Consider the following 26383-nt stretch of genomic DNA (forward strand, 5'->3'; position numbering starts at 1 on the left):
TCCAAAGGTGTTTTTCCTTCTGCTTGGAAATTTGCTCATATCCAGCCAGTTCCTAAAAAGGATGACAAATCCCTCCCATCCAATTATCGTCCCATTGCAATTACTTCTACTCTTTCTAAAGCAATGGAGAAATCAATTAACACAACTCTTAAACTACCTAGAAACCTTCCGTCTGATCAACAATCGCCAGTATGGATTCTGTGAGTGTCTATCCACTGATGATATTCTGGCTTATGTTACCCATTTATGGGCTAATTCAATGGAAAGGTTCGGTGAAACACGTTGTCAAGTTAGTCTTCACATCTCAAAGGCTTTTGATCATGTTTGGCATAAAGGTCTTCTAAACAAGCTTCCACCTTATGGTTTGCCAACTGTTTTTAGTAATTGGTTATCCAGTTTTCTCTCTGATCGCTCACTGAGGGTGATGGTAGATGGCTCTCTGTCTTCTAACTTCTCCACTAATGCCGGTGTCCCCCAAGGTTCAGTTCTTTCCCCCACTCTTTACCTCTTGTATATTAATGAACTTCTTCCATTGACTGGAAATCCTATCCATAGTTTTGCCAATGACAGTGCATTGCATTCCACTTTCCATTTTGAGAAACCTTGTCCTGCTCAATCAGCTTCAACTTCTCGAAAAGCTGCTACCAATTCCTTAAATGCCGATCTTCGGGTAATTCTCCAGTGGGGCAAAGACAATTTAGTTGATTTCAACCCTTCTAAAACTCAGTCTTGTCTTACATCTCACAAAAAGGATTCTTTTGTTCCTATGCTTATCTTTAGTGACACTCCGATTTCTAGGCAAAATGATATATCTCTTTTGGGGATTACCCTGACTTCTAATCTCTCTTGGCACAAGCACATTACAAATATTGCTTCCTCTGCATCTAAAAAAACTTGGTTTTCTCTTTCGCTCTCGGTGTTACTTTTCTTCCAAACAGCTGCTCACTCTGTATAAATCGCAAACCCATCCTGCCATGGAATATTGTTCCCACATCTGGGGGTGGTGCCCCCAAAACCTCTCTCAGGCTTCTTGATTCCATTGAGAAGAGGGCAGTTAGGTTAATTAATGATTCATCTCTAAGAGTCTCTCCACTCGCTTTCTCATAGACATACTGTTTCTGCTGCATGCCTCTTCTACAGGTACTTCCATGGGCACTGTTCTGAACTGGCTTCTATAATTCCAGCTCTCTCTCTTTCAAAACAGTCTGTACACGTGCCGCCACCAGCAAACATCCATTTACTGTCCAACTTCAAACCCACAGAACCAACTTTTCATCTTCCGCATTTATTCATTCAACTGCCGTTTTATGGAACAACCTTCCTTCATACGTATTTCCTGAAAATTAAAATCTACAGAAGTTCAAGTCCAATGTCAACAAATATCTTCTTTCGTCTTCTCAACCTCCAACCCAAGCACGGTACTAAGTACAATAGGTTCTAATACCTCTCGTCTTTGGGATTCACATAAAAAAAATAAATAAAATAAAAAATCCAGGTCTTTTTTGGTCCTTGGCTCTTCTTTTTGCCTAGTATTTCATGGGCTATTTTTTTTTAAATATTTTTTAAAAATTTTTGTAGATTTCTTCAATATTACATTTTATTATTATATGATGCAAGGAAGCCTGAGGCTTAATACTGCACCAGGGAAAAGAAAAAGTTCCCGAGTTACCCTGAGAGAGAGAGAGAGAGAGAATCAAATGTAGAAGGGAATCACCAAGAAAGAGAGGAATGATGATATCCATCTCGGGACCCTGGGTGTGCCAAGCCATACTCACCAGATGTGAGCCCCCGGGGTTAACTCTATATTAATTGCAGCATCCAATTCTCTGGGTGAAGTTGTTTCTAATGCTGTTGTCTTGAAGTAGTTCAACGTTAAATTGATCCACTTGTAGCATTTCTCCTTCACTGCATTGTTGATTGTCCACGCTTATTTTCTTAATCCAGTTCCACCTCAGTGTTGTTTTAACAAGAAAATGGTCAGATCCACATTTGGTTTCTCTATAAACTCTGACATCTTTCAATACATATGTCCCTGAATGTTTTGAAATAATGTAATCTATAACTGATCTAATTTGTCTTGTCTCCTGTGACCACGTATATTTATAAATATTCTTGTGTTGGAAAAATGTGTTGTTTATTCTAAAGTCAAACTGTTCACAAAGATTGAATAGTCTATCTCCGTTGTCATTCCTCTCTTTCTCTCCGAATCTTCCAACAACTTTGCTATTTTGTTCAGTTCCTACTCTTGCATTGAAATCCCCCATTAAAAATCTCTTTGTTCTTGGAGATTAGTTTCTATTAGTTCTCCCAGATCCTCCCAAAATTCATCCTTCAAGGTATCAGCCATGTCATTAGTTGGGGCATATATTCCCAAAATACATATTTCTCTCCCATACATTGTCAATTCCAATGAGATCATTCTTTCATTAATAAATTGCCAGTTTTTGATGTTATGTCTCAATTTCTTTTTAACAGCAATAGAAACTCCTGCTCTTGCTCTTTCACTCTTATCGACTCCACTCCAAAAATGGTAGTATTCTCCCATTATTTCCTCTCGACATCCTTTTTTCTTTGTCTCTGATAACACAACGATGTCTAAATTGAATTTTTGCAGTTCATCCGGAAGTAAGTTTCTTTTAGTTGAAAGACCTTGAATATTCCAGCATCCCAAAATCATTGTCCTTTTATATTTGTTGAGTCATTTCCGAAAGTGCAGTCTGTTTTCATTTTCACTTGTAGGTTGTTTAGCATTTGTGTATTTTTTGCGCTGAACGAGGAGCTAGCCCATTGCAGCAACCTGGAGGACCAGGGTATCTCTCTTAGTCTAGCCCCTACCCTTTGACCTGTCTGGCTTGGGAGGCTCTACCAGTAACTAAGCTACTGCTGACTTAGCCTTTGGGTCATTGGGACACACAAGCTCTCCCATCATACCAAGGTGGAGAATGCCATCGGGGGTGCCATGCTCAATACTGCAACAAATAATTAGTATAGCAATGACTTCTGGAGGTAGAAAACAACTTTGGGAACAACTGAGAGCTTTATTTAAATATGAGAAGAAACACTGCATTGGATAGTATTAAAATATACTATTTTAATCTATCTTGCATAATTACAATATTCAAAAAATTTAACACTAGGTTAACTCTTCAAATAACTGAAGTACTTAAAATATACTACAATAACATTTTGGCATTATACTATAGCTCTTGACAAAAGAGACCAATGTCTGAAGTGATTGGTAAAAATTCATAAACTGGTTATAATTTTTTACCAATCGCTTCAGACATACAAGTTTTTCCATACCATTAATTAATTTCTATTTATTTGGAACATTCATACTTTTCTCATTCAACTATTTTCTCATTAATTATCAATCAACTGAATTATTAAATTACTTTCTTGTATTAGGCTCCACTAGAGGACCCAAAAACAGAGAGCTACCACTACATATCGTGTAATTTGATTAGCTATCTGATTAGTAATTTGATTAGTGTAATTAGCTATTGCTACATATCACGTAATTTGATTGTTTTTTTTTTTTTGTTTTTTTTTTAATAGAAATCATCTGGTATTCTAAGCAGTTAAGGAGTAAAAAATATTAGAAGAGAGAAATTATAGTAAAAAAAGTCATGATTAACTAAGTTTGTTAAAAAATGAAAAGCAGTCATTAACTGATTGCCAGATTATAGGTTGAATATTTCTTATTCAACTAAGTGGTCTGTATATATCAGATAAATTAAAATCTATATTCTTACACTGTATATAAAGAAAATAAAAATTATACTACAAACTTCCACAAATACTTCAACAATGATAGCATTAAATGGAAAGAGAATAATGTTCTCTTAAAAAGAAAATTTAGCAGTCTGTAATCTCTATGATTAATTTTGGAAGTGTTTTACTTTCCAATTACAGTTGCGTCCCCGTATCCACTGATTCAGTTACCCACGGTTAACCATGGAAAAAAAAACAACTTAGCATATACTACTCGTGTGTCCAATATGATGCTTCCCTTTATTTTTTACAATGTAGCATATGGTTTCATCACCAACATTATGAGATATGTTCTTTAGAGATTTAACGGATGCACTGTTTTCAAACTTTTGAATAATTTCAGGTTTTTGTTTAATTTGAAAGACAACTCTTGTGTTTGCCCATCATTTTCGCGATTTCTATACAAAAAAAAAAAATAAATAATAAATAAATAAAAAATAGTTACTATATATAAAAAAAAAAAAAAAAAAAAAATTTCCGACATCCCTGACAAATTACAAAACAAAATTTGTCCTTTTCTGGTGCAACGGAACACAACAATCGACATGACGCACTAAATCAAACTAAACATTTGGTCTCTTTTTTTTTTTTTTTTTTTTTTTGTTTTGAGTGGCAGGTGTGAAGACAGCAGGGGTTGCAAGATAATTGGTACACTAATCTCTCAATGACGACTTATAATGCCGGTCCTTGTCACTTATTTACGACTTGCAAAATATCTGTTTATACCTATTCTAGTTATTACTTGAATTTTATGATTTCTGGTTGATTTTTTTATTTATTTATTTTTTTATTTGGAGTCTTGAAGTGTTCCAGTAAATCCGCTCCCCGGTTAATCCAATCCCGATAAATCGAGAGTCTGATGTATTTTATTATTACCATATTTAATGTTGGTAATGTCTTACTGTTTGTTTAATTTATCAATTAAAACTTCATTGCATGTACAAGAAAATCACGTTATATATGGGGTCAGCAGGTGTTCACTTATATCTGCGGTTTCAGCCATCCACAGTAGGTTTTAGGACATATCCCCCGGAGATATGGGGGTCTTACTGTACTTTCTCTTGCAGACACTATAAACCATTAACTTAACTGAAAAATTTGACGATGATATATACTGCCTATAACAATGCAGTACTTTATCCTTTGTTCACAGCACCATACACTTCAAAAATACTTTAAACTGCTACATATTTTATAGATGATCCTATAAAAAAAATCTTACCAATTTTACAACCTCTGTATGCCAAACTTCTCCTGGTTTTACTTTCTGGACCTGAAGCGTTACACCATACAAAGACTGAAACAAATAATTCAGGCCATCCATGCAAACACCCAATGAAAAGTAGGGACAAAAATCACTGCTTCTTACACGAAACCTGTAAGGGAAAAAATTACATATTAAATAAAATTTTAAAAAAATTCAATTCAAAACTAATGCAACAAACCTTTTGAGACTTTATGCATCAAAAGGTACTATATCTCAAAAAATACAGAACATTTTTATTAATAAAAATATAAATTACACACTACAAGTTGTAATCATTACCATATGTTAAATATAAATTGACAAATATTATTACATAATACCAATAGTCAAAAAGGGAAAAAACCCTGTTTTGATTAAAGTCAGAAGTTTTACATTCTTTAACAACAATTAAACTAGTATTTCTATTAAGAAAAGATATATAAATATTAAAAAAAAAAAATGAGAACACCGATAGACAATGTTTAATTGATCAACAAACAAGAGTGTGACACCTATTCTAATGGCCAATGATTTATTTATTTTAATTTTTTTTATTTTTTTTTTTTATTAAATATGACAATTGATTCTCCCTGCCACTCAAACTTGAAAACAGTTAAAACAAAAAAAAATTTATGCTAGGTCAATGTTAGATGAACAGATGATTAAGTAGAATAATGAAGTTTAAACTTTTTTAAACTGGTTATTGTCACAAAATATAACTATACAGTAGAACGACAGTTACCTAGAATAATTGATGTCAGACCTCTTCCAGATAGACAAATTTTTCCGGATAATCGAACCGGAAAATTTTCCAGATATTTTTCCAGTAAGATTAAATAAATTTAATCCTTCTTTATTAAATTAAATAATTATGACTAATTAAATAAAAAAATTATAAACTAATCTCAGGCATCTTTATGATTTTTATAGAAAACAGGAAAATTAGAAAGACTTTAATGCTCTCTGTTTTTTTGACTTACCGATAATGAGCATGGACAATCTGTGCGTTCCAATGACATTTGCACACATAGCAATTGTAACTCGCTATTTTCTCATCTTAAAACTGGTGCAGGCATTTCTCTTTTAGTGGCTAGGGTTTTTCTCGGTTATGCTTTCCATAATAAGTCCGTCTCATTTACATCAACATTATAAACTTTTCTTTCTCATAATTTGCTTAACTGAAGCAAACTTACTTTTAAAGGACACCGCTGCCAAGTCATCTGCAAAAAGTTTCTCACCTTGAATATCTAGTTCAGGTATACAGTCTCAGTTTAAAATTTTTCTGTGCTTGCCTTAAAATCTTCATTACCTCTTAATTTGATTAAAATCCAATGCTTTTTCACACAATATTGGGCCAGACACTGGTTCACCTAAACTTCGCTTCTGAAGAAACCATAAATAAAGTGCTCTCTAAAGCGGCATTTTCAGGTTTCAACATCATCTTTTTTCTGCTTGATCCTCCTTCACTATCCATAATCGACACAAATTCTGTTATAGCATTGGAAATATTCTTGATGTTGTAAATTGATGAAGTCCCCACATTAAACTCTTTGGAGAGATTGCCTAAATTTTCACCTTTTCTAATTCTATTAATAATTTCCGTTTTTTGTTGCAATGTTGAAACTATGCATTTTCTTTTCATTCACATTTTACTGTAAAAAAAACTAAGAAAAATAATAAATCACGCAGCTTCAGCCGATATTATTCTTACCAAATCTGGAGCTAAACTAATCTGAAATTCACTCATGGTTTCCGAGAAAACCCAGTAGTGTGATAATTTTCTACAGCACTTTTCTGAAGGTCACACAGAATTCTAGAGGTCACAACCACAAAACAATTTGCAGTTTTCGATTTATTGGGTTTTTTGTTTGTACAATCAATTTTTTGTTTGTACTCAATTTCGCTTATTATAATCAAAATTCAATTTGCAAACGTGACCCCTATAACTGGTGCTTAATGTACTACTGTTAATAAAAAAAAAAAGAAGGAAGATCAGCCTTTCAAATTATTCCAGATAACTGACGTTTCGGATAACCGACGTTCTACTGTACTACAATTATTTAACTTTAGAGAGACCCTATTCAAGTGTAGTAGTGATCAAGATGGGCAGTTTAAATAAAATTGGTACGACATAAATTATGATTTCTCAACGGTCTAGCTGGGCAACTAAAGTTAATACTCAGAAGTTCTGGAGCATCTGCAAGCCCTACAAGAAATCTGTTGAACATGCTTAAATACAGCAGCTCATCTTGCAAAAAGCATTATGAGACCAAAATGTTTGCACCAGTCTAAGTAAGGTTTATCCTCATATATTAAATTAGACTTAAATAACAGGAATCTAATAAAAGATTTCTGTATTTTTTATATAGTCTTAATTTGTCCCATAGCAGTAGGATAGGATACCACACCTGAGAGACTTACTCCAATACAGGCAATACATAAAGGAATTAATTCAAAAAGAAAAAATTCCATGAAAAAATTCCATGACTCACAGAAATTTAGGGTAACTGTATTAAGTTGAATAACCACAGAGGAAAATTGATGTGGTTGTTGATAATAACAATTACGCTGATTCCTATTTTTGACCAACATGCCATGCGAATGAATTTGTATCTGCTGTTTCTATGTTTTTTATGAATGACACAGACAATGCCTCAATTGATCCAAAAAACATTTTTATCATGACAACAATAATTATACAATTATACTAATGATGTCAAAATGCTTTATATTTGATGTTTACTTTTATAATTTTAAAGAATGAGTTATGAAAGTAATTGATCATTTAAACCAGAGATTGCCAAACCTTTATACCTTGAGTCCCTTAATTTTTTTTTTATAAATTTCACACACTGCCCAGGTTCTAGAACAAATGCAATAAACAAATTTGATCTAAAATTTAGCTATGAATATACATACTTTTATAAATTAATATATATACTTCAGTACATTTCTTCTCAAAGAAATAAAATAGGAATAATATAAATAAATAAAAACTGCTTTGTACCAGGATTTTGGGATGGTTTGTCCATATTTCATTAAAATTAGTGCTTCATGAAAACAATAAAATTCTACTTCGGTCCAATGTTGGAATGAAATGGAATTTTATGTTGAAGTAGGTGCATCAGAGGACATCAGATTTGTTTTCCCAATCTGTTGGCATACTTACAGTACTACCATTTCCTGAACACAACCTGAAAAACTAAATCAATGTTTACTGCAGTTTATATTAGATTGTCAGCAGCATTTTTTTTTTATTATTTTTTCTTAAAGGAGTGCATTCAGAAGCTATTAGAATCTGCTGAATTAGAATTTGATTTTGCTTGATAGCAACAATCCAATGTTTCTACCAACAGAGACAAAAGGTAAACAATGCATTATTCAAATATTTTTCCCACTTACTGCTCCAAACTGCAATTTCAGTCTGGTAAATCAAGGATTCCAAAAAGTGAACTTGCATTTTTTCCAGCTGTTTTTTTTTTGATTCTTTTATAGTAACATGATTCTTTTATGGGCCCAACAGAAGGAACACAAAGTTTTAGTCAAATAACGATTTTCTAAATGAGTCCAAACTTAAGTCCATTTTCATTTATAAATGGTATAGTTCTGAAGCAAACTACTTATATAAGCGAAATTTAAATGTTGAGAAAAATTCAATCAAGTACTGGAATATAAAAATATAATAATGTAAAGTAAGTAAACTGATTACTGAATGGTTCTTTATTTCATTTTTCTCTAGGTCAAAATTAAGATTTGGCTTAAATAGCAAGACTATAGAATAGTAGAGCATGTAACAAACTGGTGAATAATAAAAAAAAGTTGACATTTAACCATTTCACACAGCATTTCCCAACTTAAATAAAAAATTATGTAGAACACAAGGAAAACTTTTCTTAAGTCTGTACACTAAGTAACATTAGCATTAGAAGAGGTATATGATGCAAGAAATCAAGTTTATTTAGCATCAGCAAAGAAGGAAAAAAAAAAAACCACTTCACATTTCACCATTCCATTCACTACAAATGATTGTCCAGTTCTCCCTTGAATTTATTTAAGCTAACGACTTCTACACTGACAGATGGAAGTTTGTTTCAACAATCAACTACGTGCTAGCTAAAGGCATATTTCAGCACATCTATTCTACAACTGTCTTTCCTCAATTTGAAATTATGCCCCTCAGGTGTGTAATCTGAGAAAGAGGGAGAATACCATTGAGCTTACTCAAGCCATTCAAGAACTTATACACCTAAATCAGATCACATTGCAGGTGCCTATTCACCAGAAGCTGCAATGTGCAAAACTTAAGGCTTTCTTGGTAAAGCACCCCTCTGTTTCCTTCACCAATCTTGTTGCCCTTCTCTGTACTCATTCCATCAACTCTACATCCTTCCTAAAATGAGGCCTCCAGACCTGTATGCAATACTCAAGTTGAAGCCTGACCATTCTCTTATACAAGGGGATAATCACCACCTTATCCCTGCCCAAATTTTCTGTATTTCATTGACAAGACAAGACTTGCTCTGGTAGCCTGTCCGCACGGTTCAGAACACTTCATATGTTTTCTAGCACATTGGATGTTTTTCTTATAATACAGACACAGATGACCTGTCCAGATGCTGCAATTTTCAGAACTTAAGCATTTATAAGCAAGAGCAACCTTTTGTTACCCTCAATCTTGCCCTTCTCTGTACTCATTCTAGCAACTCCACATCCTTTCTAAAATGAGGCCTCCAGACTTGTATGCAGTACTTAAGGTGTGGTCTCACCATTGCCTTATACAAAGGGATAATCACCTCCTTATCCCTGCTAGCAAATATTCCCATATACCACTGACCTCCTCTGGCATCCTTTCTGCACTGCTCAGAAATCTTCATATTTGACTGCATAACTACCCCAGGTCTTTTTCATTCTCCACTATCCTGATTGCAGTACCACACAGTTCTTACATTTCTTTGGGATAACTGCAACCCATATGCAATACTTTGCATTTGTCAATGTTAAACTTCAGTTGCCACTTCTCAGCCCACCTGCCTGACTTTTCTAGATTCTGTTGCAGCAGCATACTGTCATTACATTAACAACCCTGCCAACCTTTGTATAATCTGCAAACTTTAATAATAAGCCTGATATACCTTAATCAATAGCATTGATAAATATACAAAACAAGAATGGGCCCAACACTGAATCCTGGGTTCTCCACTAATAACATTAGTCCACGAAGAGCAGTTTCCATTGATTACCACTGTCTTCTCCCACTCAACTGCAATACTTTATCCAAAGTAGCAACTTGTCTTTAATGCCATAACACTCCAATTTGTATAGTAGTCCAATTTGTACAATGTACAACAGTAGCAAAAGCTTTCCTGAAATCCAAATATATTATATCAAAATTATTTTTGGCATTCAGTTCCTTTGTGACCACATCACAGTATTGAATCAAATTGGTTAGACAAGACCTCTCTTTAACAAACCCATGCTGTGTCTAAACTATTACCGCAGTCTTGCCTAGATGATCCTGCAATGCTTCTTTCACTATTGACTCCATTATTTTCCCCAGAACTGAAGTCAAACTAACAGGTCAGTAATTACTAGTTTCATATGTATCTGGAGCATATGCACTGGAGATGTGCATATGTATATACATATGCCCATCTCCAGCCCATGGTTACGTCAGACCTCCCTAAGTCTAAGGACTCAAGGGAGGTCCCACGTAACCATAATTAAGGCTAAAGGTTTGCTTACTTCCTTTGCTGCCTCCTTTAATATGACTGGATAGATCCTATTCACCAGGTGCCTTTCTTATGTTTAAGTTCGAAAATTTTTTCTCCTCCACTTTACTCTTAGTTATTATAAAATCATTTAACAAACCTCTGTCATCCACCTCCATACAGAATTCCTCATGTGTGAATGTAGATGGAAAATTCTCATTCAGTTTGTCAGCTATCTGAGCAGGATCATCAACAGTAGAAACATTAGCATTAGCATTAGTAGAGGCATTTGATGCAAGAAAGCAAGCTTATGCAGCATCAATATCAAGTGGGCCAATCTGATTCATCCCCTTCCTTGTAGAGTTTACATAAGTAAAGAACTCTTTGCTGTTTTTCTTTGCATCCCTTGCCAAGGATTTCTCGTAATCTGCCTTCGCCTGCCTAACCTCCTTTGTAACTTGGTTGCATATCAACTTGTATCTATCATAGGCTTCTGTGTAATGTGTTAATTTGTAAGTATCCCATGCATTTTTCTTCTCTGCCATATGCCTCATTAGTTCATCTGACATCCATTTTGGCCTAAACCTTGAACAATATTTCTTAGTTGGTATGTAAAGCCTAGTAGCTTCCAAGATTAATTCTTTGAATGCTTCCCATTTTGAATTTGCCGTTGGTAACATCATCAGTTGGTCCCACTGTATAGAATTTAAATACTGTCTCAGTCCATCGTAGTCGCCTTTACGGAAGCAGTAACCCCTCCCTTTACCCCCAATGGTAGTTACCTCTTTGAGTAAATCCCACTTCAGCACACTGTGATCACTGCCACCTAGTGGTTCATTTATCTGCAGATTCTTAATGCATGAAGAATCACTGCTGATAATCAAATCAAGAGTATTCCTCCCTCTAGTTGCCTCCCGAACATGCTGATGTAAAAAACAATCATCCAATAAATCCACAAAAGCCTTGCTAGTGTGTGAGTGACCAACCCACAAATTCCAGTCAATATCTAGGAAATTAAAATCCCCCATTATAAGAATCTTTGATTTACTGGCCCACTCTATTTCCCTGTACAGTTTCTTATTATACTCATCAGAGTCATTAGGCCTATAGCACACTCCTACTCTCAATTTTGATCTCCCAATGCTTATATCACACCAAACTGACTCAACACTGCACTGTCCAGCGATGTCGACTGGCTTCATTTCCTTGGTTTTTATGTGTTTCTTAACTAATAGCATAACCCCTCCCCCCTTCCTAAATATAACTAAAGAAGTCCATGCTGTTTTTCTTTGCAACCTTTTCCAATGATTTCTTGTAATCTGTCTTCGCTTGCCTAACCTCCTTTGTGATTTGAATACAGACTAGATTATATCTACCATAAGCTTCAGTGGTGCCTGATATTTTGTATGCATTACATGCATTTTTCTTTTCAGCCATGCGTATCATTAGTTCCTCTGACATCCATTTATGCCTAAACCTTGAACAGTATTCCATAGTTGGTGTACAAAGCCTAGTAGCTTCAAAATTAATTCATTGAATGCTTCCCACTTAGAATTTGCTGTTGGTAACATCACACTTTGTCATTGAGTACAGAATTTAAAACCTGTCTGAGACCACTATAATCACCTTTACAAAGCAAAAGCCCTTCCTTTTACCCATGATGGCAGTTACATCTAACAGGGTTAAACGCTAACAGGGAGCTAAGTGATTTTGTAAAAACTGAGAGTAAGGTGGAGACATTGTTGAAGTTAAACATAAGAAAGGCATCTGGGGTGGATGGGATCTATCCAGTTAAATTAAAGGAGGCAGAAAAGGGAGTAAGCACACCCTTAGCCATAATTATGAGAGCTTCCTTGGACTTGTGGGGGGTGGGAGGTGTTCCGATGCACTAGAGGTGTGCAAATGTATCAACAATTCACAAAGGAGGTTCACAAAAGGTGACACAAGTAACTACAGACTTTTAGTTTAACTTGTATTCTGAGGAAAATAATGGAATCACTGGTTAGCATTAGCAAAGGCGCATGCTGCAAAAAAGCAAGCTTATATAGCATCAGCCAAAAAAAAAAAAAAAAAAAAACCCTTATTTCACCAATCCAATTGCTCCAAATGTTTGTCAAGTTCTGACGTGAATCTATTTAAGCTATCAACTTCTACAACGACAGATGGAAGTTCGCCGACTAAAGGCAAACTTCTGCACATCTATCCTAGAAACGTCTTTCCTCAATTTGAATTTATGCCGTCTCAGGTGATTATTCTGAGCAAGAGGAAAAATCCCATCAGCATTAAGCATGCTCAAACCATTCAAGGCTTTATCAGATCAACTCGCAGGTGCCTAATCTCCAGACACTGTAATTTGCAAACTTAAGCCTTTCTTCGTAAGAGCAACCCTTTGTTCCATTCACTAATCTTGTTGCCCTTCTCTGTACTCGTTCCAACAGCTCTACATCCCTCTTAAAATGAGGCCTCCAGACCTGTATAGTACTCAAGGTGTGGTCTGAACATGGCCTTATACAAGGGGATAATCACCTCTTTATCCCTGCTAGAAAAATTCCTGTATATCATTGACAAAACACCATGAGCAAATCTTGCAGACCGTCTGCACTTTCAGAAAACTTCATATCTGCCTGCATAATTACCCCCAGGTCCTTTTCATTCTCTACCACTGTCAGTGTGGTACCACAGAGATGATACGTTACTCTGTGATTACTGCTTCCCATATGTAGTGCTTTACATTTGTCAAGGTTAAACTTCATTTGCCACCTCTCAGCCCATCTGCTCAACTTTTCTAGCTCCTGTTGCAACAGTGTACTGTCATTAGTGTCATTAACAACCCTGCCAACCTTCGTATCGTCTGGAAACTTGGACACTGAACCTGATATACCATCATCAATATCATTTATAAATACAATAGACCCTAAACTGAACCCTGAGGGGCTCCACTAATAACATTAGTCCACGATGAGCAGAGTCCATTGATTACCACTCTCTGTCTTCTCCCACTCAACCATCCCTTCATCCATAGCAGCAATTTGCCTCCTATGCCACACTGCTCCAATTCGTGCAGCAGTCTTCCATGTGCAACAGTATCAAAGGCGTTTCTAAGATCCAAATATATGATATCAAAGTTATTCTTTGCATCCAGTTCCTTTGTGACTACAACATAGTATCCAATCAGATCGGTCAGGCAAGACTTCCCCTTAACAAAGCCATGCTGTGTCCGAGCTATAACTGAAGTCTTGTCTACATGATCCTGCAATCTTTCTGCAACCACAGCCTCCATTAATTTCCATGGAACAGAAGTTAAACTAACAGGTGTGTAATTACCTCTGTCTCCTTTTGATTTGCACATCTCCAGTCCATGGGTACCTCCCCTGAGTCCAGGGAAGCTCTCATAATTATGGCTAAGGGTTTGCTTACTTCCTTTGCCACCTCCTTTAATATAACTGAATAGATTCCATCCACCCAAGGTGCCTTTCTTGTGTTTATCTTCAACAATTTCTCCTCCACTTTACTCTCAGTTATTACAAGATTATCTAGCTTACTGCCAGAGTTGAATACACCTCTGGAATTCCCCTCCCTGAATAACTCCTCATGTGTGAATGTCGATGCAAAATATTCATTTAGTTTGTTAGCTACCTCAGCAGGATCATCAACAATTGAACCATCGATATCAAGTGGACCAATTTGATTCATCCCCTTCCTTCTAGAGTTTACATAAGTAAAGAACACTTTGCTGTTTTTGTTTGCATCCTTTGCCAAATATTTCTCATAATCTGCCTTCGCCTGCCTAATTTCGTTTTTAACGTGGTTACAGACCAGCTTATATCTATCATAGACTTCTGTGTCACATGTTAATTTATAGGTATCCATGCATTTTTCTTCTCTGTCACATGTCTAATTAGTTCAACTGAGATCCATTTAAGCCTAAATCTTGAACGATATTTCTTTGTTGGTATGAAAAGCCTAGTAGCTTCCAAGATTAATTCTTTGAATGCTTTCCATTTTGAATTTGCTGTTGGTAACATCATCAGTTGGTTCCACCGTATAGAATTTAAATACTGTCTCAGACCACTGTAGTCACCTTTATGAAAGCAAAAACCCTTCCCTTTACCCTTGATGGTAGTTACCTCTTTGAGTAAATCCCACTTTGGCTCACTGTGATCGCTGCCACCTAGTGGTTCCTTTATTTGCAGATTCTTGATGCATGAAGAATCATTACTGATAATCAGATTAAGAGTATTACTCCCTCTAGTTGCCTCCTGAACATGCTGCTGTATAAAACAATCATCCAATAAATCCACAAAAGCCTTGCTAGCGTGTGAGTGACCAACCCACAAATTCCAGTCAATATCCTGGTAATTAAAGTCCCCCATTATAAGACACTCAAATTTACAGGCCCACTATTTCTCTGCACTATTGCTCATTATACTCATCAGATTCATTAGGCCTATAACCCGAAGCATTGCAGAGTTAAAGAAGCATTGGAGGATCATCTAGACAAGACTGCAGTAAGAGTTAAGACACAGCATGGGTGTTAAAGAGAGGTCTTGTCTGACCAATTTGATTGGATACTATGATGTGGTCACAAAGGAACTGAATGCCAAAAATAATTTTGATACTTGGATTTCAGGAAAGCTTTTGATACTGTTGCGCATGCGCATGGAAGACTGCTGTACAAATTGGAGAGGTATGGCATTAAGGGTAAGTTGATACAATGGATAAAGGGATGGTTGAGTGGGAGATGACAGAGAGTGGTAATCAATGGACACTGCTCTTTGTACAAAATATTTTTTGTAAATATACAAAACAATAATGGGCACCATTGTTGTTTTGTATATTCATCAGCGATATTGCTGAAGGTATATAAGGTTTGATATCGAAGTTTGCAGATGATCCAAAGGTTGGCAGGGTTGTTAATGACAGTAAAGACAGTATGCTACTCCAACTGGATCTAGATAAGTTAGGAAAATGGGCTAAGTTTAATGGGGAAAATGGGCAACTGAAGTTTAATATTGACAAATGCAAAGTGCTTCATATGGGTAGCAATTACCGAAGAGAAATGTACCAACTGTGTGGTAGTAAACTCAGGGAAGTAGAAAGTGAAAAAAACCTGGGAGTAATTGTACAGTCAAATATGAAGTTTGCTTAGCAGTTCAGACGGGCCGCCAGGACAGGTCATGGAGTCTTGTCAATGATCTATAGGAATTTTGCTAGCAGGGACAGGAAGGTGATTATCTCATTGTATAAGGCAAGGGTCAGGCCACACCTAGAGTAGTGTACAAGTCTGGAGGCCTCATTTTAGAAGGATGTAGTGATGTAGAACGAGTACAAAGAAGAGCAACAAGACTGGTGAGCGGAATAAAGGGGTGCTCTTACCAAGAAAAGCTTAAGTTCTTCAAATTGCAGCACCTGCGAGGTGATCTGATTGAAGTGTATAAGGCCATTAATGTGTCGAGTAAGCTGAATGCTGATGAGATTCTTCCTCTTGCTCAGACTAAGAACCTGAGGGGGCACAATTTCAAATTGAGGAAAGATAGTCACATGTGCAGAAATTTGCCTTTACCCAGCGGACAGTTGATTTGTGGAACAGGCTTCCAGCTTTTGTTGTGAAAACTAATAAATTTAAGGCTAAGGTGGACAGGCATTTGGAACGAATGGAGGGGAAAAATGGGAGGAGTTTTTTTTGGCTGATGCTGCATAAGCTTGCTTTCTTGCATCATATGCCTCGACTAATGCTAATGTTTAAGTAAATCCCAGATCAGTACACCGTGATCACTGTCATCTAGTAGTTCCTTTGTCTGCAAATTCTTAATGCGTGCATAATTACTGTTGATAATCAGATCATGAGTATTATTCCCTCTAGTTGCCTCTCGATCATGCTGCTGCAGAACACAAACATCCAATAAATCCACAAGTCTCCCTAGTGACTAGATCTTGGGGGGGGGGGCAAGACTTTTCTGGATTTATTGAATAACTGTTTTCTACAGCAACATGTTTGAGAGACAATTAGAGGAAATAATACTCTTGATCTGATTATCAGCAGTGATTATTCATGCATTAAGAATTTTCAGATAACGGAACCACTGGGTACAGTGATCACAATGTATTGATATAGGAATTACTTAAAGATGTAACTACCATCAAGGCTAAAGGGAAGGGCTTTTCCTTTCTAAAGGTGACTACAGGTGTCTAAGACAGTTTTTAAATTCTGTACAGTGGGTTCAACTGATGATGTTGCCAACGTTCAATTCTAAATGGGAAGCCTTCAGGGACTTAATTTTGGAGGTTACTAGGCTTTTCATTCCAACTAAGAAATACTGCTCAAAGGTTTGGGCCTAAATAGACGTCAGATGAATTAATGAGGCTCGTGGCAGAGAAGAAGAATGTATAGGATGCATATAAAGTATCAGGCGACACAGAAGCCTATGGCAGATATAAGCTAGTCTGTAATCAGGTCAGAAAGGAGGTTAGGCAGGTGAAGGCAGATTATGAGCAATCTTTGGCAAAGGATGTAAAGAAAAACAAAAAAAAAAAAAGTTCTTTACATATGTAAACTCTAGAAGGAAAGGGATGAATCAGATTGCACCACTTACCATAGATGAGTTGACTACTGATGATCATGCTCAGGTAGCTGATAAATTGAATCAGTATTTTGCATCTACATTCACACATGAGGAGTTATTCAATTAGGGGAGTGCCAGAAGTTTATCAAACTCTAACAGGGAGCTAAATGATTTTGTAATAATTGAGAACAAAATGGAGGAGAAATTGTTGAAGTTAAACATAAAAAAGGCACCTGGGATGGACGGAATCTTTCCAGTTATATTAAAGGAGGCAGCAAAGGAAGTAAGCAAAATCTTAGCCATAATTATGAGAGCTTCCTTGGACTCAGAGGAAGTCCCCATGGACTGGAGGTGTGCAAATGTATCACCAATTCACAAAGGGGGTTCAAAAGGTGACACAAGTAACTATACACCTGTTAGTTTATCTTGTGCTCTGAGGAAAATAATGGAATTAAAGAAGCATTGCAGGATCATCTATACAAGACTGCAGTAATAGTTAAGACACAGCATGAGTTTGTTAAAAGGAGGTCTTCTCTGACCAATTTGATTGGATACTATGATGTGGTCACAATGGAACTGAATACCAAAAATAATTTTGATATCATATACTTGGATTTCACGAAGCTTTTGATACTGCTGTACAAATTGTAGAGGTGTGGCATTAAGGGTAAGCTGCTACAATGGATAAAGGGATGGCTGAGTGGGAGACGACAGAGAGTGGTAATCAATAGACACTGCTCTTCGTGGACAAATGTTATTAGTGGAGTTCCCCAGGGTTCGCTGTTGGGCCTGTTGTTGTTTTGTATATTTATCAATGATATTGATGAAGGTATATCGGACTTAATGTCCAAGTTTGTAGATGATACAAACGTTGACAGGGTTGTTAACGACAGTAAAAACAGTATGCTACTCCAACTGGATGTAGATAAGCTGGGCAACTGAAGTTTAACATTGACAAATGCAAAGTATTGCATATGGGTAGCAATAACCAAAGAGAAATGTGCCAACTGTGTGGTACTGCACTCAGGAAAATGTAAAAGACCTGGCTGTAATTGTGCAGTCAAATATGAAGTTCACTGTGCAGTGCAGACAGGCTGCCAGAGCAGGTCATGGGATCTTGTCAATAATATACAGGAATTTTGCTAGGAGGGATAAGGAGGTGATTACCCCCTTGTATAAGGCAATAGTCAGGCCATACCTTGAATACCTTGTACAGGTCTGGAAGGCTCATTTTAGGAAGGATGTTGAGTTGCTAGAACGAGTACAGAGAAGAGCAACAAGACTGGTGATGGGAACAATGGGGTGCTCTTACCAAGAAACATAAAAGAATTAATATATGTTCCAGATTAACTATTTTCTACTTTATGACAACCAGGGACGGAGTAGCGCACTTCTGTTTCCCTGTGCTTATTTTAAAATTCCGTTAAATTAAATCACATCCCACCTTAATGCATTAACTTAACCATTCCACCTTATATTTAACCATCAGTTTTTCATAAAACTATTGCAGATTATATTCAAGGTGAGTACCGCACTTTAAGTATTTCGCTATTCTTATATTTAGTCTATTATCATGGTACTATAAGAATTCTATAACTTTATACTTGCTAATAGATTCCTAAATGCAGTGATACATGTTACGCCGCTATCTAGTTCTATGCTATCTAACTTGCACTAATAAGTTCAGAATATATGTTACACTATACCATAACTACCACAATTTTAAATTAGTATACCTTAGCAAAACACAAAAGATATATTCCCAACAAGTGATTTGAGTTATAAGTTAATTGTAATATATAACAAAATTATCCAACTAACACCAACCTAATTAATCTGAACTTTAGAGTTACCTATTTAGCACAATTAAAAAATTTGAATTCCCCTCCTCTCGGTCTAATAACAATAACAAGTGGCAAGATTCGAATGAAACAAAGGTTCTACATATATTAAGTAGTAACCTACAAAATCTCTTGCTAAATTAAAAATAAAATAGTGAGCATGCCTAGGACTATAAAGCTACTTATAGAGTACAATAATGACAATTAAGTCAATAAAACGTCAAGTCTTCAAAAACTTATCAGTTTCGTGGAGCTGTAAATTCAGTGACTTGCACTTGGATAATCTCATCCCCATTTCATGATATGATATAAACTGCACATTAATCCCCAGGTGGGCTCATTTTTTCTAAAATTTGCCCATTTTGGTGGGACACCTCTCCATTTTGATGTATTTGACTATAAACCGAGAGCTGGTGTATTTTACATTTAATTAGCACTAATGTTTACACTAAAGTGTTAATTGCAGCAACCCACGACTGGATCACCATGCCAGATAAATCCTCAATGATTTAATGGGCAATGAAACACACTGGTATCCACACACGTGTTTGATATTATCTGTGGTTACAATCAATTCCTTCACAACGTTCAAAAATAAGTAATTTTTTATTGTGTAGGAATGAATAATTTAGAGATGTCAGCCAAAAACTTCAGAGCCCCTCCTGATGAACTGACAATAACATATAGGGCACAAATGATCTTCTTTCTATTTCTATTTCCTGTGCCACAAAATAAAGTGATTTATTTTTTGTCATTCAAAAAACATCACTGTTAGAAAAGTTTCACGTTACTTTTTGTAGTAAGAAACTACTCAAGGCAATTTTCAAAAAAATAAAAAAAATAAATAAATAAAACCCTTGTAATCGCTTTGTTCATTCAGAATAATGGTATAAAAGAGCCACCTTTGAAGAAAACAAAAATAATCATACCGATGTAATAAAAATATTTGTATTAAAAAATCATTTCAGTATAATAAATGAATTTTTGTATTAAAAATTGATTATTTCCATCAAATAGAATTGATATATCTAGTGGAAGATATTGCTTCAAATTTCAGTTATATTTATGCATCAATTACCACTTGTTGGTTAGAAAGAAAGTGTAATAACACCTTACTGTAGTAATATATCATTTTTCCAAAACCAAGCAGTTTCTTCTTATATTACTATTAAATATAAGTGATAGTGCAGGAAAACCATAAGTTAAATGAATGTATGATAACCAAACAATTTCCTATATAAAATCATGTAAATTTACTCAGATATGTTCCCCAAATACTTTTCAATAATTTGATTTTTTAAAAATGATATAAGAATTAAATACAATTATTGTAAATACCTGATTAATCCTGTTTGAAAACTTCATTCAAAGAAAGCTGATTATTATTATTAGCTATATCGTGAGGCTTATGCTGCACCAGCCAAAAAAAAAAAAATCCCCGAGTTACCCTGAGAGAGAGAGAGAGGAGAAGTAGAAGGGAATCACCAAGAAAGAGAAGGATGATGAAGTCTCCTTCTCATCATAAAGAATCTTATAGAAATGGTAACATCACAGGGTGTTTCTGACAACACTACTGCTTCTTTCAACACTGCAATTGAAATCCTCTGACTCTCACTGTCTCTTCCAATTTCATGATATTTCTCAAACTTTTGAGGTTTAAGCTCTTTGAAGAGATACTGGAGTTTTATTCCTTTTTTCAATTTATTTTGCCTGCAACTCAATGAAACTATCAGTCTTGAGGTCTTCTCTATGAACTCCACCAACTTGTTCAACATCTGGATCCACTTCCAGATTTGTTTGCCAAGACTAAAATTCCTGACACTTATGTTTCTTGAAAATCTTCAGTCATGGAAAAATTAAAAAACTGTAAGCAAAGCTTTGTCCAAAAGTCAGTCATAGTGAAATACTTGATATCTTTCTAACTTGCAGCAATGTTTCTTACTGCCATAGAGATGTTCGTTACAGCACATCAAAATTTGTATGACAGCTGTTGCTTGCTTCCTTCCCTGAACCATGGATTAGGCTACTGCCATTGATAAGAAGCAGTAGACTGAGCTAATGTTCTTCACAAATAATAGTGATTAAAAGTGAAAATAAACCCTTAATCCATAGGCAGAGCAGAAAAGTGGTGTTGGGGGGGGGACACTATCTTTCATTGAAGTACATATTGTTAATCCACTAACCCTCACTCGTGGACAATAGATACCATGCCTTCACCACTTCAGCTCTTATTATTTTCATTTTCACTACAAAAGTAATCAAGTGTCTTTTTTTTTCTTCAAACCATCAGTTACAGGGGCACACTACCTTCATTTTCCCTTTTCTTTCATCTGAGCCATAGTTTAAAAAAACATTTCTACAAGTTATTGTTCCACTAAAACTATGAAAACTGAAAATATAAACAGACTGCCAAAACAATACCAAAAGTGAAACCAAACTTTTGATTTGGTTTCAGATTCATATGGCACCTAATTATTTACACCAAATTAAACAAATCTCAAAAATAATCTCAATCTAAAATCTAATCTCAATTGTCAGGGAAATGGGAAATATAGGAGGAATAGGACTAGGATATGTCTGTCAGGGGAAAAATTTGTTGACGTTGTAGAGCAGATATCATCTTTTAAGGGCACAAAAGGTGATATCGTTGTACATGATGGCACTAACGACATTAAGTGTAGGAGATTTGCAGATTTACTTAATAAGTACAGGTCAATGTTGAAAAAAAAGTTGCGAGTTAGGGTTAAATTTGAAAGTGTCTGCAATCCTGCCCAGACACGATAAGAGGGAGTATATGATGAGAGCCCAGTCAACCAATTTGGCCCTGGAGAGATTGTGCAAGGTCATGGGGTAGAATTTTTTCAGCTTGGTCTGTGCTTGTTAACAGGAGAGACTGCTTCTACAGGGATGGGATACACTTAAACAGAAAAGGGTGAAAGAATATCTGCTGATGCTATTGGGGCAATGTTAGGTGGGTCACATAACTACTAGCATGGGGGAGGATTCACAGACTAATAGATTAACAATAGCCACAGGCAGAGGTGGAAATGATTCTTGCACTGCTTCTATTGGAATGAGAAGCAGCCCGGAAAGCAAGTTTCTGGGGATTTCTGGAACTGCTGGGAGTCATAAAACAAATAATTACATGGGCTGCATTAGAATAGGAGTAAGAACAGGTGCATGAATACTTGCATGTACACCAATGCTAGGGGTATAGTAAATAATTTTGATGAATTTGAAGTGGTAGTCAAGACATCAAAGGTAGATATTGTTGGGATATCAGAGACGTCACACAGATGTAAGGAATGCAGAATTGGAAATTGGAGAGTACGATGTGTACAGAAAGGATATACAGGATAAGAAGGGAGGAGGGGTTATGCAGTTAGTTAAGAAACACATAAAATCTAAGGAAGTGCGTCCAGTTGACATAGATGGACAATGCAATATTGAGTCAGTTTCGTGTGGCATTAGCATTACTATAGGCACATGATGCAAAAAAGCAAGCTTATATAGCATCAGCCGAAAAAAAACAAAAAAGCCAACACTTCTCATTTCATCCATCCACTCTCGGCTCCAAATGTTTGTTTAGTTCTACCTTGAATATATTTAAGCTATCAACTTCTACAGCGACAGATGGAAGTTTGTTCCAGCAATCAACCACCTGCTGGAAAAAAATAAGCACTGGGAAAGCAAAAATTAGGGTAGGAGTTTGTTATGTTATAGGCCTAATGACTCTGATGAGTGCAATGAACAATTATACAGAGAAATCGAGTGGGCCAGTAGATCAGAGTGTCTTATAATGGGGGATTTTAACTTCCCAGATATTGACTGCAACTTGTGGATTGGTCACTCACACACTAGCAAGGCTTTTGCGGATTTATTGGATGATTGTTTTCTACAGCAGCACGTTAGAGAGGCAACCAGAGGGAGTAACACAATTGATCTAATTTTAATTTTCAGCCGTGATTATTCATGCATTAAGAATTTACAGATAAAGGAGCTACTAGGTGGCAGTGATAACACTGTACTGATGTGGGATTTACTTAAAGATGTAACTACCATCAGGGGTAAAGGAAAGGGTTTTTGAATTCGTAAAGGTGACTAAAGTGGTTTCAGAGATTTTTTAAGTTCTATATAGTAGGACCAACTGATGATGTTAACAATAGCAAATTCTAAATGGGAAGCATTCATGGTAGTAATTTTGGATGCTACTAAAAGTTTCATACCTATTAAGAAATATTGTTCATGGTTTAGGCCTAAATGGTTATCAAATGAACTAATGAGACTCGTGACACCAAAAGAAAAATGCATGGGATGCATATAAATTATCAAGCGACTCAGAAGCCTATGGTATATATATATATATATATATATATTTTGTGTTATTATTATTATTGTTAATGTCTAATTGATTATTTTTAATTTATCGCTTGCTATGTTAATGCCATTGCCCTGTGGCAATTGGACTATTATACGTGCTTGATGTATATTTTTTATTTTGATTGCTTAGATTACTTAAATTTTTCTGGTATCTATTTTCTATAGGGTATTAAGGTGTATAATGAACAGGAGATTTAGTTAGCGTTTTTATTCTAACCTATTCCTGGGGGTCTGTAATGGTATTAAATTATATAATATATAATGAATTTAGTTTTAATTATAATTATTTTAACATTAATTAATCATCATACAATACTAACTAACTAACATTCCCTCACCTGGTCATCTACCCGCTACTTCATCAGGGGCTTTGAGCAGATCGATAGCCAGTTTTAAAGGAATGTCTCATAATTACCCGTTTCTGTTATCTCCTTACCAGTTTTGCCTTAGCAGTGAGATTATTTTGCTCTTTAAGTCTATTTAATTAATTGAATATGGATATTTTTATTTCAATTTGTCTTTTGGTTTAATTTTAATTTTTGAAAGTATTTTTATTTTAACATCGGATTCGGCAAACTGGTAGAGGGGAAACAAAGCCCAACGGGTAATTATCGGAATAAGCGAGTGGAGTTATACTTATCTGTCCGGTGGTGGTCTTTCGGTAAATGAGGGGTTTGCCCTACTCATTGTTTGTTTTATCACTGGTTTGGTTTTTGAGTGCGCAGCCGCTCATATTGTTGCTTGATATTGTTGTAGGGTGATGTTTTTGCAAGTCATCCGATGAGTGGGCTGATTCCTACGTCAGCCGGGGTGGGGCTGAGTCCGGGTTTTTTTTTTTATTTCCGGTTTTTGATTGACTCCGCGGTGAAAATTAAATTCTTACATGTTTTGGTTGTTTGTTATTTACAAGCGTTGTTTTTTTGTTATTTGCAAGCATTGTTTTTTTGTTATTTACACGAGTTGGTTTGTTATTTACATTAATTGTTATTTACATGAGTTGGTATTGCTATCCCTTTGGACTGGGCCGGTATAGCTTTTCTAAGGCATAACAGCCCGTATTGTCTTAGGGGATAGCTATTTACATATTTACAGCCTCCTGTAAAGTGAATGTTACCTTCCGTCTCATTGCGTGCAAATTTTTATAAAAAATTGGGTGGGTTAATATAGGAAGCCGGATTATAGTGCGGTCAGAGGACAAGCCTCCTCTGAGCGTAAGAAATACGGACCTTAATTTAGGTAATTTTGATATTGCATTATGATTTAGACATTTGATTTTTAATATTCATAATTGTGGCCGCTTTTATGTGGTGTTTGCTATAATTGTAGGGTATATTGTTTATTGTGAGTGTTTTTATAAGTTTGTTAATTGCTTCTGTTGTGTTCTCTGCATTATTGCATATTTTTATTATTCTGGTTGTTTGGTTTCTAATTGTGTTTCCATATATGTGTTTTGCAATGTTGCTGTCCCAGTGGACGAGCTTTATAGCTGGGAAGTTGAAGTGGTCTCTTTTATCATAATGTTTAGTTTTGATATTGTTGTTGTTGATGGTGGTGATCTGACTGTCGAGGTAATATGCTTGTAGGTTGCTGTTTTGGTTGGTCCGTTCTATGCTGAAGTCAGTGGGGTAGATTACTTGGGCTAGTGTTTCAAAACTGTCGTGGTTGATGACTAGGACGTCATTGATATATCTAAATATGTTGATTTCTTCTGTGATGTCATTTTCAAAGTGGTGTAAGCATAGGTTGGCAATCGCGCTGGAGCAGCACGATCCCATGGCTATCCCTCTGGTCTGTTGGTAGATGCTGTTTCCCATCTTTACGTAGTTATTTTTGACGTTGAGATTAATTAGATCGTACCAGTATTGTTTGTTACATTTTAAACTATTTTGGTGGTTTTGAAAGTAGACTAATAGGACTTTAATCAGATTTTCGTGTGATATGCTAGTAAATAGGCTTTGGAAGTCATAGGTGTATATGCTTCTTATCTTATTGTTTTTGTTTTGGATGTATTCTAGGTATGTTTTGTTGCTGGTGAACAACAACAATATCGAAACTAAACATTATGACAAAAGAGACCACTTCAACTTCTCAGCTATAAAGCTTGTCCACTGGGACAGCAACATTGCAAAACACATATATGGAAACACAATTAGAAACCAAACAACCAGAATAATAAAAATATGCAATAATGCAGAGAACACAACAGAAGCAATTAACAAACTTATAAAAACACTCACAATAAACAATATACCCTACAATTATAGCAAACACCACATAAAAGCGGCCACAATTATGAATATTAAAAATCAAATGTCTAAATCATAATGCAATATCAAAATTACCTAAATTAAGGTCCGTATTTCTTACGCTCAGAGGAGGCTCGTCCTCTGACCGCACTATAATCCGGCTTCCTATATTAACCCACCCAATTTTTTATAAAAATTTGCTTTATATTTTTGCTGATGCTTGATAGCATCAGCAAAAATATTTGCTGATGCTATCAAGGCAGTGCTAGGAGGGTCGGAAAACTGCTAGCTTGGGGGGATTCACAGACTAAAAAGATTAAAAGTAGCTGCAGGCAGAGGTGAAGGTGATTCTTGCACTACTTCTATTAGAATAAGCAGCGGCGTGGAGCAAGGGGGTGTTGGGGGTTTCAGGGACTGATGGCAGTCATCATGAAACAGGTGGGATGTGTTAGGATAACTAATAATAAGAATAGGTACATGTATACTTGCATGTATACCAATGCTAGAAGTATAGTAAATAAATCTGATGAATTTGAAGTGTTGGTCTAGACATCAACGGCAGATATATTGTTGGGATAGCAGAGACGTGGTGTCACACAGACAGAAGGAATGCAGAACTGGAATT

The 26383-nt window shown here is 35.8% G+C and overlaps 1 protein-coding gene across 3 annotated transcripts in view; it reads right to left on the bottom strand.

Annotated features, from left to right (window-relative positions):
- The window catches only part of LOC150091130 (mitochondrial intermediate peptidase), a 323378-nt gene that overhangs the window by 159375 nt on the left and 137620 nt on the right, over nt 1-26383 (bottom strand). For all 3 annotated transcript variants that reach the window (XM_090382168.1, XM_090382159.1, XM_090382176.1), the window contains exon 10: nt 4997-5150. In XM_090382168.1, the coding sequence (XP_090238294.1) occupies nt 4997-5150 (154 nt within the window). The remainder of the gene's footprint in view (nt 1-4996; nt 5151-26383) is intronic.

Source organism: Mastigoproctus giganteus, chromosome 1 (genome assembly GCF_048544385.1).
Source record: "Mastigoproctus giganteus isolate SK-2022 chromosome 1, ASM4854438v1, whole genome shotgun sequence".
Lineage (NCBI taxonomy): Eukaryota > Metazoa > Arthropoda > Arachnida > Uropygi > Thelyphonidae > Mastigoproctus > Mastigoproctus giganteus.